Source organism: Fistularia commersonii, chromosome 15 (genome assembly GCF_037954325.1).
Source record: "Fistularia commersonii isolate RoL2024-O1a breed Wild chromosome 15, RoL_Fcom_v1.0, whole genome shotgun sequence".
NCBI lineage: Eukaryota > Metazoa > Chordata > Actinopteri > Syngnathiformes > Fistulariidae > Fistularia > Fistularia commersonii.
This window is the reverse complement of record NC_141298.1, coordinates 9560798-9577500: the sequence shown is the minus strand read 5'-3', so window position 1 is coordinate 9577500 and position 16703 is coordinate 9560798. Positions and strand designations below refer to the sequence as shown.

At 47.7% G+C, this 16703-nt stretch overlaps 1 protein-coding gene across 2 annotated transcripts in view; it reads left to right on the top strand.

The window, feature by feature from the left end:
* Nucleotides 1-15004, top strand: part of spns2 (SPNS lysolipid transporter 2, sphingosine-1-phosphate) — a 44465-nt gene extending 29461 nt beyond the window's left edge. The window contains exons 6-13 of one of the 2 annotated variants that reach the window (XM_086160900.1): nt 450-592; nt 924-1073; nt 1280-1469; nt 3575-3640; nt 4083-4181; nt 5259-5422; nt 7789-7835; nt 12663-15004. In XM_086160900.1, the coding sequence (XP_086017026.1) occupies nt 450-592; nt 924-1073; nt 1280-1469; nt 3575-3640; nt 4083-4181; nt 5259-5422; nt 7789-7831 (855 nt within the window). In that variant the 3' untranslated portion in view covers nt 7832-7835; nt 12663-15004. The remainder of the gene's footprint in view (nt 1-449; nt 593-923; nt 1074-1279; nt 1470-3574; nt 3641-4082; nt 4182-5258; nt 5423-7788; nt 7836-12662) is intronic. The other variant, XM_086160901.1, reaches the window with a different exon arrangement.
* Nucleotides 15005-16703: the final 1699 nt, after the last annotated feature.

Here is a 16703-nt window from a genome sequence, read left to right as displayed (position 1 = left end):
AAAGTGCAGATTTTTCCTGCTTGTTGGTGTGAAGGAGGGCACGCCATTTGATCGCCGGCCCTCCTGTACAGGAAGTGTGTAATGGGACCGCTATGAGGGGGCGGGTCAGGGGTCAACTGCGACATCCCTTATTGGGATGCAGCCGTTGAGGTTGGGAGCGGAGCCAGAAGGGAGACGTGCAGGCGTGTGCACGAGAAAGCAGATGGGACCCTTATGAAGTTTTTTTTTTTTTTTCTTTCCACCTGAGAGAGGAGCGACGAGAGGCCAGAGGCTGACACACACACACGTAAACACGCAGAAGAAATTGTATATGAAGTCAGGCGTGTCTGCAAACAGTTGCAGCCTCGTAAACACACAGCCCTTTGTGCCGCCTCCCCGCTCCAAGACACACACACACACACACACCCGCCACCCTGAGCCTAACACACACCCCTGCCCTTCCCTCGCAGGTGTCCCCGCCGTTAGGGATCATGGCGGGAACGCTGATCCTGCTCTTCGTCCCCGAGCCGAAGAGGGGCAGCGCCGACCAGGTGGGGGCGCGGCTCAAGACCCGCACCTCCTGGTTCTGTGACATGAAGGCCCTCGCTAAGAAGTAAGAACGCCGGTTGCCGCGGTGACCTGAGCGATGCAGATTTTCACAGAACTTTACTCTACCCACACAACATGTCTATTACACATCTATTGCATGTCTATTACATGTCTATTACATGTCTATTACATGTCTACTCCAATGTTACATAGGAGTTACATGCTGCTCTTCGTGCTCGTCCTATCGGGTTTGAGGATCTCGCCCGGCGAGATAAGCAGCCTCCCTGTTTACATACAGCTGCTTTCTCAGGCGGAGAAAGGGATATTTGTTTATATCGGTCTCCAACGTCACCAGATAACCCCTTTGCGCTTGCGCTCTCTTCTCCCTTCGCCAGCCGGAGTTACGTCTTCTCCTCCCTGGCGTCGGCCGCCGTGTCCTTCGCCACCGGGGCGTTCGGGGTTTGGATCCCCATCTACCTGGGCCGAGCTCAGGTGGTGCAGAAGAAGGAGGACTGCGCCGACAAGCTGTGCAGCAGCAACGAGAGGTGGGGGAACCCGACGGCGGTGGAGAAATATCTCATAGAACATCCAGCAGCTGCTTCCTCATCGTTCTCCAGACCCCTCACTTTAGATATGGGCTTTAAATCGAAAAATTGACGCTTATTACAGAAATTATGGTTATTACAATGTAATAACACGTGAATTACATTTTTAAGCCCGTCATCTAATTTGGATTTGTCCGTCCGTACAGCCTGATCTTCGGGGCGATCACCTGCGTGACGGGTCTGCTCGGCGTGGTCATCGGCGCCGCCACCACGCGCTTCTGCCGCCAGAAGACGGAGCGAGCCGACCCACTGGTGTGCGCCGTCAGCATGCTGGGCTCGGCCATCTTCATCTGCCTCATCTTCGTCGTGGCCAAGAAGAGCATCGAAGGAGCTTACGTAAGTCGGAGAGGTTGATGCGCTAATTGCGGATTAGCTCTGGGAGCGTGGGATCGAGAGGAGGCGGCGGAGCCCGCACGCCCTCGGCGAAAGCCCATAATTGCACCTCTTTGAACCGAAACCTCCGGATGGCGGGCGTCGCCCGGTCAACCAGGAAGCGCTGCGGCCTAACAATCGCAAAAAATAACCTCAACAACAACAACAACGCGCTTTGAGACTGGATATGTTCGTTCCTCATTTCCCTATCGCTAACGTGGGGGAAAATAGAGCAGCTTGCCTTACTAGTTGTCTGTCAGCGGCGGCGGGAAAAAAAGCATTATTTAATTACGCCCCCCCCCCCCCCCTCCTCGTGCGAGGACCCAAATCCTAACTATGTGACCCCGGTTGACCTGCCGAATCCCCGCTCGTTTTTACTTTCTCCCCCCCTCCGCACCCTCGCCGGCATACGGATCCAATCAGACCCGGGGTGAAAATATAAAAAAAAAAAAGAAATAGGAATTCAACGCGGGGTTGCTAGGCGACGTAATAGAAGTCAGTTTTGCCGTGGGTGAATCCGTCGGGTCAAAGACGCGCGTCGCCTTCGTGTTAATTACGCTATCGCGTATCTGACGCGGCATGACAGGGGAGGTGTGTGTGTGTGTGTGTGTGTGTGTGTGTGTGTGTGTGTGTGTGTGTGTGTGCGTAGGGGGGGGCGCTTTCCATCCCAGCATGAAGGCGCCGGAAAAAATCTGCATCTCTTTCCTGCGACTTACCCTCAGATTCGTTTCCAGGGAAAATAAAGCAAAGCGTCGGCCGTCACGGGCCATAACACCGAACAGGTGATGGGCTTAAATGGAGCTCTCGTGTCGATCCAGAAAGTCAAAACGCCTTTAACCCGTGTTTTAGACACATATTTTACTTCGGGAGTCATGTTTTTTTTTCCCACCTTGATGAAGATATTTGGATAATTAATTACTCCATTATTACACTGTTATACCAGTGTTATAACACTTTTAACCATTTGGAAAAAAAAAAAAAAAAAAAGCGATTAACACCGTATTTATTCCGTCTTGGGTTTCACTTTGAGCGACGACCGAGCAGAAATCCTCAACGGGCTCGGGTTTAACCGGAAGTGCGAGGAAACTCCCCTCGTCTGAGCTGAGTTCTTGGACGACTCCATTATTTCGATATTAAATCACGGCAGCAGCTGTAAGTTATACGCTCGGCTTTCGCGCCGACAGATGTGTCGTATTATTAGGCGCGACGTGGACGTGTGCGGCGCAGCTGCCGACGCCTTTTTTTGACACGACGACGAGATCCTTTTTTTGTTCCCTGAGGAGCGGCGGCCCCCCCGGCGGGTCACGCCGTCTGGTTTTCCTCGTCTCCAGGTTTTCAGCCTTGGCCTCCGGAGGCATTGGAGGTCTGACAGCCCGGGTTTTTTTTTTTGCATCTGTGCCAGCCGGGTAGCAACACATCTCAAACGTAGCCCGTTTAGCCGCTAACAACTCGCCGTCCTCATAAAGGGACGTTACATTTTTCCCATGCATTCGACATCCTCGCATAATTGGCGGCCATTTATCTTTTATTCCCACGAATGCTAGCGGCTGCAGAAAAGCAGAGGTTGCAGACATCAAGCTACATTCGCAGTTGCGAATAACTTCAGCGCCGCTAATGACCGGGGGGGGGGGCTTTGTGGGCGGCGGGGTCCCCCCCCAACCACCCACACACCCTTCTCCCCCGCTTTGGTGTGTGTGTGAGCCCAAATAGTAGCCAAAATGACATGCTGTCATAGCTAAACACACACTTTGTTGGATGACTGTGGTGCAAAAGTGCTACAGTTAGCATTAGTGATATATACATATATATGTATACCTATGTACTTGTACTGCATATGCATGCATATGTATATATAGAACCTAAATGACAAAATTGTGGCTACTGAAAATGCTGAGTGGCTAGCAGGCCTGGAAAGCCGCCTGGCGTGACGGCGTAATGACATGTTCGGTGGCGTCGGCCGAAGCGCTCCTGTCCGGCCGCATAAGCCGGCGTTGCGGTATCTAGGACTTTTGTCCAGTGGAAACCTTAACCCCTCCCTCTTTTTTTTCTTTTATTTTTATTTTTTTTAGGTTTGCATCTTCATCGGAGAGACGCTGCTCTTCCTGAACTGGGCCATAACAGCAGACATTTTAATGGTACGTGCCGGAACCCTGTATTTATCCCGTGGAGGGAGGGGGCTGGGAAATTCCTGCAAAACATTAGGGGCAGAAATGTTTCAGATTTTTTTTATTTTCCAAAAAATCCCATTCGCTGGGCGTTTGGGCGCCGCGGACATTCCTTAAATGTTACAATTTGCCGCTAAAAATGCATTTCCTCGAATTTTGTTTTTCCGGACGCGGAAGGCTTCGTCAAACCCGCCGCACCCGAGGCGTCGCCCGAATTGTCATTATTAAGGATTGTAAGTGTTGTTTTTGTAAAACTGCGTGACTCGCTGCTCGACCGGCGAAGGTCAAAAGTCAATATTCCATGTAAGCAGTACAGAGAATAAATGATTTTTAGAAATTTAAAGACAGAATTAGTATCTGCACCTTGTTTTTGTGTTTTGCTGTAACTCCTCCCCCCTCCGTGTGTTTTCAGTTCGTTGTCATTCCTACGAGGAGAGCCACGGCCGTCGCCTTCCAGAGCTTCATCTCCCACCTGCTGGGCGACGCAGGGAGTTCGTCCCTTATTGGCCTGGTAAGAACCCCCCCCTCAAAATCTCACACACACACACACACACATGCATACACACACACTGCCTGTTTTCCATTGCTGCAGAACATAGCTGACTCGCAGCCGTTTTTCCACCCCCACACCCAAACATCCCACCGGTGTGTAAAAATATTAACGTCCCAACAACACAAGGACTACCTGGAAGAAACTGACACACACACACACACACACACACATTTAGCCCCCTCCCCCCCGATCTTCTCCATCTGCCATCTGGGCCTTTTGATGCCGTGATTTTCTCACTCCTCCTCGATCCTCGCGGAGCCTCGAACCCCGAGCTGAGGTTTGACACGCCTGTGTGATGGGGGCTTTCGCTGACGCACTGAGCGTGTGCGAACCCCCCCAACCTCACCCCTCCCACCCCCAGCTAAAGCCTGCGAATGAGCCGAGAAAAAGAAAAAAATGCGTCAGTCATCACATGAGGATCCCTCGAGAATCCTATAATGGACTCCTGCAATACTGCATGAGTGTGTGTGTGTGTGTGCAGGCGTGTGTGTGTGTGTGTGTGTGACGGGGGCGGTTACAGAAATCTCCGAGCGAGATCTCCCTCAAGAAATGCCCTGCAGCTCGACAAATTCCCCGCACGGCACCACTTCGTTGCGTATTTTTAGCAGAGCTCAACGTTGGCGAGTCGCAGGTTGTTCCTGCATGACGGCCCGAAGCGTGCGCGCTCTTCACACGTGGGCGTGTGAACGCGTGCACGTCGCCTCCCGCCTACTTCCTCCTGTCAGCGTTTTCTGCCGTCCTTCCAAAGAAAGTCTCAATCTGCTGACACCGTGATCCTGCCGGGGCCCCCCGGGGGGAAGGGAGCACGCCATTGGCCGCTCGGGCTGTCAATCACGACGGGAGACGGGGGAGCCCGCCCCCGAAGACAGATCTTTGAAACAGTGGCTGTTTTAAGGCACCTGTCAGACAGTATGAGACCATTATGGGATGTTTCAGTGTGTGACTCACATCCGAATAATGTCACTTTTCTCGTGTTGGTGTTGCGCGGTGGTTTAGGGTGTGTGTGTGTCTCACATGTGTGTGTTTCTGTCGCAGATCTCCGACGCCCTCCAGGAGAGCTACGCTATGTCAGCGATGTGGCGGTTCCTCAGCCTGGGCTACGCCCTCATGCTCTGCCCGTTCATCATCGTCCTGGGAGGCATGTTCTTCCTGGCCACGGCGCTCTTCTTCCTGGACGACCGAGAAAAGGCCGAGAAGCAGTAAGTGACTCGGACGTCATCGGGACGTCAACGTTAAATCGTGCTCCCGTGGACACCCATGACCTTAAAAGGCCAAAACAAACACACTCATCCTCGTCCAGCCGTTGAAACACGACTTCACGTTTTCTGTTTGCTTACCCCCCCCCCCCCTCCCGGCCTACTCCCCCGATGCCAGCGCTCGCAGAAATGACTTCCTTCCTGTGGAAGATGAAGGACATTTTTAGATGTTGATGGATGTCTCACGTCTGCAGTCGGAGACGGAACCCTCAACCGTTCCCGCACCGACCCCCGCCTCATAAACAGATTTGGGCGTAACTCGGCCAGACAGAAAACGTTAGTGTCCCCCCCCCCCCCCCCCCCCGCCATCCGCTCGGACAACTCCTGCGATTTTATGAATGGAGAGCGGGTCTGGACCACCCTCTTTAAGATGATCTATCGGGAAAAACCCAGCTCGGGTCAGCGGAGGCCGCCAAGCGGTAGAACAAGAGGGAGCGAAGGACGGGCGTGATCTCCTTCTGGTAATAACAGCTACATGCTAATCGCTGACACGATCGCAAGCTCAAATCTCGCCCCCTGGTTATCATGCGTTGATGAAGGGTTGTGTGTGCAGGCAGGATAAATAGATAAATGTGTTCCAACTCATCCGTAACATAGGGATCGAGTTAGCACGGTGAGCTAATCCTTATTAGCCCAGTGGCTACTCCTTTACACACTCCGTTGAGTCATCGCATCGGCACAGCCGGCATCTTCACCTTTGCCCCGAGCCTCACCTCTGGCCGAGTTGATCATACATGGGATCTGCGCCCGCCACCGTGGCAAACACACACGCACAGGCACACACACACACACACACCCTGCGCAGGGTTTGCACAGAAACCATGTGAATGGAGGGAGGCTCAAAGAGAAACTAGCCGCCGTGCTTACGTAACCGGGCCGCACCCTCGGGGACCTGGGGGGGTGACAACATCCACAACCGGTATTTTTAGATCCCGCTCACACGATAAAGCCCCTGAATTTATAAATTCACCCTTACTTTAACATGCCGACCCCCCCCCACTGCTCTAGTGTGTCCTCAGATACATAGGCGCTATTTATATAAAAAGAAAAAAAGCCTGTGAGTTGCCCGCCGGGACATGTCTGTCTATTTCCAGCCTCACATCGTGCTTTATTATTTCTAGGTCGTGGGCTTTTTTTGGATTTAGCGTGGTTATTTATAGCTCGGGTACACTGCCCCCCCCCCCCACTCCCCGCCCCATCGCCTCCCCAGCCGACACACACACTCAAATTCACATTCAACCCGATCCATTTTTTACACTTCGCCGACGTGCAAGATTGGCCGCGGGGGAAAATAAGCCATTTCAACAAGCATGCAGATATAATATTCTCCCTGCAAGATACACAGACAAAAACCTCTTGAAGTGCGTTATCGTGACTGAACTGAAAAAACCGAAGCTTCGGCATGTGGGGTTTCCTTCAGATATCCATGCGTGATAGAACACGCATGCTTTACGTGTTTGGACCCAATATTGCTCCCATATTGTTGAAGCTATATTTGAGCTTCAATAAGGAGGAAGCCATATTGGACCCCCCAAAAAAACAGCTTTTTTGGCACATCATGTGGTTTTCATCTGCTAGCTATCTTCCATGCTCTATGTGTTTGAGTCCAATATGGTTTCAATAGTATGAAAGCCATAGTGGACTTAAATAATAATGCCCAATCTGATCGTCTTCCTGATCCTAAATACGGCTTCCACACCTTGGAACCCAATATGGCTTTTTGGGGCCAAAAAAAACACAAAAAAATCTGACATCATATTGTTGTTATGGCAGATTGCATGTTTTTTTTTCAAGATCTCCAGTCATGATATGACTTCCATAGTATGAAAGCCATATTGGAGCTTCCATAAGTGGGAGGCCATATCGGGCCCCCAAAACACTGATATGGCTTCAACACTATGAGATCTAATGTGGCTCCCGTAGTGTGTGAGCCATATTGGACTTAAATAACGAGTCCCAATATAATACATAACGTTGCTGTTTTGGTCGATCACGTGGTTTCTGTCTGCTAGCCACTTCCTGATCCCAAATATGGCTTCCCCACCACGGAACCCAATATGGCTTTTTGGGCCCAAAACAAACACAAAAAAAAAATCTGACATCATATTGTTGTTATGGCAGATTGCATGTTTTTTTTCCAAGATCTCCAGTCATGATATGGCTTCCATTCTTTATGTGTTGGGGCCCAATATGGCTCCCATAGCGTGGAAGCGGCCCCCCTCCAAAAAAAATACACAGTGATGTTTTTTCAGCAAATCCGCGTAAAATTGTTTAAAAAATCTAATTGACCGTGTCCTGTCTCTCCTCAGGCTGAGCCAGCTGTCGCGTCCACCCACCTCAGTCAGAGTATGACAAGGTAAACACCGCCTTTCCCCACGAAAACCCTTTGATAGGCAATAGGAAGCTGAGAAACGTTGACATTTTTGATCATAACCCAGCGGGCATCGCGTTGAGAACAATGTCCAAGTTTCAGAGCCGTTCTGACCCGCTTGCAATGGGGTTAAAATGCTGGAGGTGACAAACAGATATGCGATGACACATGATTGATGTGTTTCCGGTCTCATTGTGCCCGGAGGGAGTCTAGACATTCTTGGAGGGGTTCTCTCGAACGGCTATCTGGCATCTTATCGACTTCCCTCCTTCCTGCCTTTTTATCAGGTGCTCACACACGGGCTTGAAGAAAAATAAAAAAAAAACCTCACTAATTATTAACTTGGAGAGAGAAAAAAGAAGGGGGGCAGCAGTCGGCAGCATACCGGCCAACTCAGGAGAACAATGGCAGAGGTACTGTAGTCGTCGGTAAAGAATAACAAGATTAAACTGACTCACTGATTAGAAGCGCAGGGAAACTATTTATAAAGGTTATCGCGTTCAGCCAAAAGGTCAAGGTTTGACCCGCTTTCCAATCCTGCCTTTGTAAGGCCCGTCCGGGATTGTTTGTCCTGAAAACACGTATCAAAAATACTACGTGAGCGCAAAACAAAACACACCATAAATGTGTTATCGCTCGCGCTGGTGTTTGTCTTCCGTCCAAATATGAGAGCGCAGACAAACAAATCAAGGATTTCCTGAAAAAAAACAACAAAAAACAAAAAAGGTTGACACAGTGGGGCGGCAGCAGGGCCTGTTTGATTGACAGCCGGTTCGAACCCGAGTCACCCTTCTCCTTTAACACCCTGTTGTTTTCATATTCTCTATCTATCTATCTATCTATCTATCTATCTATCTATCTATCTATCTATCTATCTATCTATCTGTCAACAGCATCTGTCCGTCCATGCATCTTCCCCGCTGCATTAGTCGATGAAAGGAAGCGCGTCCGGAATTGAATCCCATAATAGTCGGGATTAGTGAACAGAAACCGGTGCAGATATAGAGACAAGCAGCGGTTGTGACACAGAGTATTTCTGGGTGTCAGGAACAAAAAGGCATCGAGGGAGAGACGGGTCACCTGTTAGCCGCGCCGTTAGCTAATACATTCAGGTATTCAGACAAAGTTCAAAGTTCAAATGCAAGCCAGCTCCTGCCCCCTTTCCTGTTAGCCCTGCTGTGTTATTACCAGTGACAGGGCCACGTTAGCATGTGCGGCTAATGAAAGGCTCTCACGCCGCCGCCGCCGTATCCCCTTTCAGGGGTCGCTTCCAAACACCTCGCACTCCCTCCCCTGTCACCTGCGGCGTTTTCTCTTCGCCTTGTCAAAACCGGGGAGCGGTAATTATAGAATGGAGGCGGTGGCGGTGCAGGGGTCAGAGGTCAATCTGCGGGCGTGCGTGTTGATTTTCACGCCGCTGGTTTTCGGAGGATAATCCAATCAGCGGCGAGCATTACCCCCGTGGGTCAGCGGGATCAATTCAGATCGCCCGACACCGACCGCTAATCCCAGAGGTGTCACGCTCACTCAGGCGCGGCTCGGCAAAGAGGTACGCTAATACATAATCGTGTGATCGATCAATCAATTGTGGCGGCGGGCGAGAAGGGGGAGGAGTTTGGGGGAAATTGCGTGACGGCGAGAAGCCGTAATCGGCCGGAGCCGTCGCACATCGCGAGCTATTAATCTCAGATGATGCAATCCCAGACGGGGATCGGAGACGCCCAGATCCAATTAACTCCTCGGCGGGTGTGCAAACAGCGTCTGCTGACCAGATTTTGCTCGGCGCCGCACGCCAGCAGCGGGATGCCAGAGCGCCGGCGGGGGGAACTGGAATGGAGGAGGACGCGGTGGTGACATTGTCATAAATCCTCCTATAGGAACATTTTTCAACAAAAGAAAATGAATGAGAATCAGAAGGTGAATATTTGTGTCTATAGATTGCGTGATTGAGAGAGTGAACTGCTGAAAGTCTATATAACATAAATGAGAGGGTGAATATTTGTGCCTCGAGGTTGTGAAAATGGATGGTTTTCCGTCCCTGTATGACATGAAAGTGAATAAGTTAATTGTCGCATATCTCTATAAGACATGAATATTTGCATGTCTCCATATAACATGTGAATGAATGAGTGAATGTATATCTCTGTAGAACGTGTGAATGCGTGAGTAAATGTTTTATGTCTCTATATCACGTGTGAATGAGAGAGTGAATGCTTGTATATCTCAATAGGAGATAATGTTAATGGGTGAGTAAATGGTTATATGTGTCTAAATTGCATGTGGGTGAATGAGTGAATGCTTGTATATCTATATACCTATATACCTTTATATACCTCATGGATGAGTGAATGCTTTATGTTTTTATATAATGTGTGAATGAGAGGGTGAAAGGCTATCGTCAACTGGTGAACCCAGCCTCTCGCATGAATGAATGAATATGGATATACATACAGGACTGTCTCAGAAAATTAGAATATTGGGATAAAGTTCTTTGTCTTTTGTAATGCAATTTAAAAAAACAAAAATTACTTTTTCATGATGTTCTAATATTTAGAGATAGGATTTTTCTTAAGATGTAAGCCATAATCGGCAATATTAAAGTAATAAAAGGCTTGCAATATTTCAGTTGATTTGTAATGAATCCAGAATGTGTGACATTTTTGTTTTTGTATTTGCATCACAGAAGATAAAGAACTTTACAACAACATTCTAATTTTCTGAGACAGTCCTGTATAATTATCATGTTTTAATTTAAATGCACTGAGTAAGGATTTATATCTTTTATATTGATGAGTTCCCCTTTTCGAGTGCTGATGCAATTTTAGCTTTATACTTACACACACACACACACACACATTCAGCTGCAACCCCCCTTTTTGCCATATCGTCTCACCAAGCGACGGCCAAGTCCCTGTTTTCTCAAGCAACCCATCGAAATCCGGAGTGGGTTTCACCCAGTCGTACCACCCCCGTCGTTTTAACCGCGCCTCGCGTCCTCCCGACCAAAAAAACCAGCCGCGAGTCGGTTTGATCTCGGATCGGTTCCCTCGCCAAAAGCCGAAGATCCCCCACCTCACCTCCCCGCCGCAACCGTCTCGGGCTCAGTAACAGCGCGAGGAGGCGAGGAAGGGCCCGTCTCGAGTATCAAAGAGCCTGTCGCTCTATTAATAGCCGTGCGGGTATTTTAATGATTTAATTACGAGTTTGGCTCGTAAACAACTCGCGGCAAACGGCCGACGCTAATAACCGGAGAAAATAACCCGGTCCCGGGGAGGACTGGATCCCCCGTCCCCGGCACCAAAACATTGTTTCCAAAAATCCTCTAATCCTCCCGGTGACGATAATTACCCTTGTTTGTGCGGCGTGCAGCTGATGTTTTGTCTCTGTATGGAAGTGTGTGTGTGTGTGTGTGTGTGCCCCTTGCTAATCCAGCAGCAGCAGTAGCCGCACGCTTGCTGGTGTGTTTCGGGGCGTTGGTGACAGACCAGAACAAACAGCAGCAGCATTACTCACATATTCTGTCGGGATCACCACTAATCTGGAGCCTTGACCCCCCCCAACACACACACACACACACACACACACACACATACTGAATTCGTTAATGTCTATTTCAGCAGCTGGAGGCAATTTTTCATAAACACATAATATCAGTTTTCGGCCTATTTAGCGCGTGTTAAGATTTAACGGGCCGATAAACGGAGTCCAGCTGTTTTAGAAATGGTGGCGGACAGAGGTGAGAGTGCATAAAAAGGAGTTTCCATAGGTGACGGAAAAGATTTTTGAGGAATATTTCGTAAAAGCAATAGCGGAGGTACAAAATAAAAATGAATAAGCTGTAATCTCTATGAATAGGAAGTTTCCGTTCGAGGACGCAGGGATTTAAACATATAAACTTGTGTCTCAAGAGAACCAGGGGTTGAATGTAACTATTAAAAATAACATAATCCAATTGTTTTGCCAAAGCTGCATCGTGCGCCAGGAGAAATTAACTCTGAAAATGCCGGTTTCGGCCGCACACTTAAAAGCATCGTCGGGGTCGAATTTACTCGCTAATACGTAGAGTGCATTGATTTTCAAGGCAAACCATTTTTTTTTACTTTCTTTTTATCACATGTATTAGAATATTCTGGATTGTTTGTCTCCACACGCCAATCATATTCCAATCCTTGCCATCTTTGCCGATCTATTTACTATTTACTTATCTACTGTTACAGTTAACAGTTAAGACAATTTATATTTCATTGTATTCTTATTCTTCCTCCTTTCTACTATTATCTATTACTGTTATGTTTTTACTTGAAACTCTGGCACAACAATTTCCTTCGGGATAAATAAAGTTGTTCTCATTTCATCTCATCTATTTCAAAAACCTGCATCTATTATGTAGTATTTATATACGTTTTATGTTGTTGTGCTAACTTAGCTTTAGCTTTGGAAGGTCAGTTTGTGAACTTAGATTTAATTACATCAGAGATTAGCTTAAATGTTAGCAAGACGCTATTTCTGTCGTTACTAAATGGCAACCTCTGAGCCTTCATTCGTCCGTCCATGCTAGCAAACGTAGCATTGCAGCGTGCGTCTCTGTCACAAACAGCGGGAGAAACAAAAATGTGTCACCATGGTAACGTTTCATACACACCACCATGTATCGGTATGTGTGCAGGGGGAAATATTTAGGTCACGGGCGTTATCAGGAAGGTCCTAACAGATGGTCCGGGAGCTTTTCACCACAACATTAATTACATGAGCACGTCCTGCAGCGAGGAGAAACTCTAACCTCCGCCCTTCCCCCTCCTGTCTGTCTCTCAGGTGACCCGCCGAGGAGTCGACCGAAGGAGAAGCCGATCACACGACGGGATGACAAAACGGAGATAAAAAGAAAATGAACAAAAAAAAAAAAAAAAAAAAAAAAAGGGAGGGCAGCTGATCCAGATATCCGAACCAGCTCTTCTTTAGCTCCGGTCCTCCTTCTCCTTCCTTCCTCCTCGCTATCGGCTCTCGACTGGACCGAGGGAGCGTCTTGCCCCTCCTTGGAAAGACAAAAAGAATAAGAAAAGGACAGGCCGATGAATCCAGACGAACGACAGCTGGCGTCCTTCTCACCTCTGCCAGTGAGGATCCACTGAACCTTCCAGGGAGGAGGGGGTTCGTCATAAACCTTGGTGACCCCTCCGACTCCTGATCCCGTACTACTGAATGCTGACCATGAACCCGCCCTGTCCGTCCGTCTGTCCGTCTCCCGCCGATCTTTCTGTCGCGCCGTCCATACCGGGGTGCCACAGGTGTCGCTACATTCCTTAGGATTTTGCACTGACAAACTTTCACGGCGTCGTCGGCATACGGCGGCACAGCTATGTTTACACGCACGCCGATATCCGGCTTTCGGCGGCGGAGGCGAGCCGAAACGTCGCGCAAACGCAGCTCAACCTTGATGATTCTGATCGCAGCCGTCGGTTATAACACTAAAAAAAACCTTCCGGGTAGAAAGGAAAGGAATCACCATTTAAGCTAGCCTTATTAGATTTGCTCTGCGGAGATGCTAAATTCATTTTCTGCGATTAACCCTCTCAGGCTCAAATTAAGTTGTAGTTGCAGGAAAAATCTGATATTTGGCTGTCGCAAATCTGCAACATCTGCCTGGAGAAGGTTAAAAAGCAGCCGCAGGTTGTCGGTGGACACGTTATCGGAAAATCTTCTTTCACCAAACCTTCAGTTGCGTGACCTGTCACAGGTCTCTACACACACACACACACACACACACACACGCTCTTGACAGCTGCACACACCGACCCCAACAGTGTGTTTAGGTGATGACCCCGGCCTCGCCACATCGCATCGCCGTCAAAACCCGTGCGTGGAAACATAGCCATAACCAGGAGCCGAGAAACGTCAGAAAAAAAAAGGTCAGTTAGAATCAGCTTTTTAAAGAAGAAACAGATTGACGGCGCTTTCCGTCGTCAGAGCGAACCGGCCGCCCCCCTCCAAAACCCTCCCCTCTGTGTTTTCAGCTCCCAGCACTTAAATCAGCGTTGACAGTGCCAGAGAACGAGAGATTTCTGCACATTATTTTTTTTTCCGTTCCTGGTTTTGTTTTCTCCCCTTCTCCCCTTTTTCTCTCTCTCTCGTCCGCGCGACGTTTTTTTTTTTTTTTTTTTTTTTTTTTTTTTTTTTTTGAATTCGCATACTGGAGGTCGCTGCCCGCGATTGTCTCGGGAAAAAAAAGGTGGCGCCGACGCGATCGGGGCTCATCTGAAAAAAAAAAAAGGACACTGGATTATATGCTTTTTTATAATTTATGATGTACATTGTCGTCTGTTTAGAGGGAAGCAATATATATTTTCTGTATGTGTGTGTGTGTGTGTGTGTGTGGATGCTTTTGATCCACGCTGCCTTATCAGCGAGGGTCTCCCTTTAAAGGGTTTCGCTCCCTGATGGTCGGTTTAGAGTTTCTGGACACAAACGCCCTCACAGAGATGGGGTTGCTTTTAATGATGGATTCCCGTCCGCCACACTAACCGCTATTGTGAACAGATCTCCCCTCCCCGGTAATCGTAGACATCCCATCCCGCCAGTCGGATGAAAGCGCCAGTCATCGGTTTATTGGCGAGAAGAACTCAAAATCCTGGGGATAGGAATGCGACGGATGAGCGATGCCCCTCTTCCCTCCGCCTCCCCGTTTTGAAACCGGACCCACGTTACCCCTCTGATGTGGCTGCATGAGAGGGAACCGTCACTCTTGTGGAGATTTAGTCCAAAAAAAAAGATCACGACGCTATGCATCTCCAAATCTAAATCTATTAAATACAATCACCAGTGAAGGGGAAGGCAATTTTGGGGTCAAAATAATCTCACGTGCAGGCACCTTAAAGGAACCTCGAGGCTGCTGACGGTGCCAAAGGTTTTTGTTTAGCGGATTGGGGTACAAAAAAAAAAAAAGGAATAAAAAAAGCACTTTGCACGGAAGCAGAAAAATGAGAGAGCGGGAGGACGTGTTCGACCTTTGTAGAGGGCAGAAAAGGAACAAGGGAAAAGGGTGTGTGTGTGTGTGTGTGTGTGTGTGTGTGTGTGTGCGTGGGATTTGTCCTCGGCGCCAGATGATTAGCTTTAGCATCTCCGCGGCTCTCCGCGTGGAGCTCTCTGAATGTGACTCCGCCTGACCCCGACGCGTTTACACTCCTCCACCTTCTTAATGAACTAAGCTTCTTAACCTTCCTTTTATTGACTCTTCTTTTGTTTAAATATTACCAAATGAATTTCTTAAATTACTATGATAGAAATATATATATATATAAAAAAATATATATATATGTACAGCTATATCATGCGGCAACTTTAATATATTGTAATTGATGGCTTGGATGCAATGTATTTATTTGTTTGTTACCCTTATAATGAATTATGTATTCTTATAAATATATATATGTATATATGTATATTTATATATACATATATATATACATATATATATGAAGGGAAGTTTAAGGTTTGAGTATTTTATGTCCTCTGGTTTTTAGGAACGTTTTTCCTCCTCCAATGAAACAAGGAAACAACACAATACCTGTATTTTATTTTATTTAGTTTCATTTCATTTTCATTTTAATTTATTTTGTTTTGTTTGATTTAATTTTGTGACCTAGCTAAGATCCATCTCATATGCTGAGATCGCCGACGTTATGTTTCTCACAAGAACCGCAATGTGATTTTTTTTTTTTTTTTTAACAAGCCAGTGTTTCCTTTTATGGGATGCATTTTATTTTGTAGCTCTTGTATGTGTTTTTTTTTTTTTTTTTTAAAAAAAGAAGGAATGATCAAACCATTTTGCACACTTTAATGTTCAGGGATTCATCGATCGAGTCGTCCGGGATCCGATATTGTTTCGTCCGTCGCCGGTCGGTACATTTGGCTCCGGTCAGATCAGGTCATGAATCGTTTTCTCGTTTGCCAAAATTACACTGATTTCGCACCCGTCCTCGAGTAAAAAAGCGTGTCTGTAGTATCGAGCGCTTCTCCGTCGGTGATCACGGGAAGTGATGCTGAGAATGCACTCTTTCTTGTCATACAAGAATCCTGTATAAAGAAACCTATTTCTGATGTCGAGCAGAAAACAGCTCATTTTTGTTTTTTCTTTTTGGTTTTTTTTAGATCGAGTCAAAACATGAGAGAAGCGTGAGAGGATATTATTCTAGAACTGAACTGTGATGCTCCCAAAATGGGGGGTTGGATAGAAAATGTACATGTCTGTAAATCAAATAAACCTATTTAATCACCTTAAGCCGCGATGTCTTTCGCTTTTCTGTACCTGAAACCCAGAACACTCGCGCCGAACCGTATCCGGTGCGGATTCTCGGATGTCTGAGGTCATAGGTCATCGCGAAGCAGCGGCACTGATCCCCACAGTTAGCGAAAAAAGTTTTACCCGAACATGAGGGAGCAAAACAGCTGCAGCTGCCGGATTTATAAAAGGAGGATCTAATTGAGATGTTATTTATTTTGCACAGATTCACCCGATGGAAAGACCCGTTTCACTTCATAACGGATTTAACGGTCTAGTTTACATTCGCGGTCTCTTTGGACTCAGAAAAAAGGGTGCCTTTTTAATATCTTCACCTCGATATCCCCGCCGTTACCGATCCAGGGGCTTAAAACAAATACACACTCACCGCTCTCTGCGGTAAGGATCCCCTCTCGTACTGGAGCAGTGAATTACTGGCTTAAATATGACCCGACCACCCCCCGTCTGAGGGGCAATGCGCCAGGTTCGGCCCGGATGACCCCGCTATCTGGGTTTCTGTTTGCTTCCTTGTCTGAGAATTTCTACCGGCTGATAAAAACCGGAGTGGAGGCACGAAG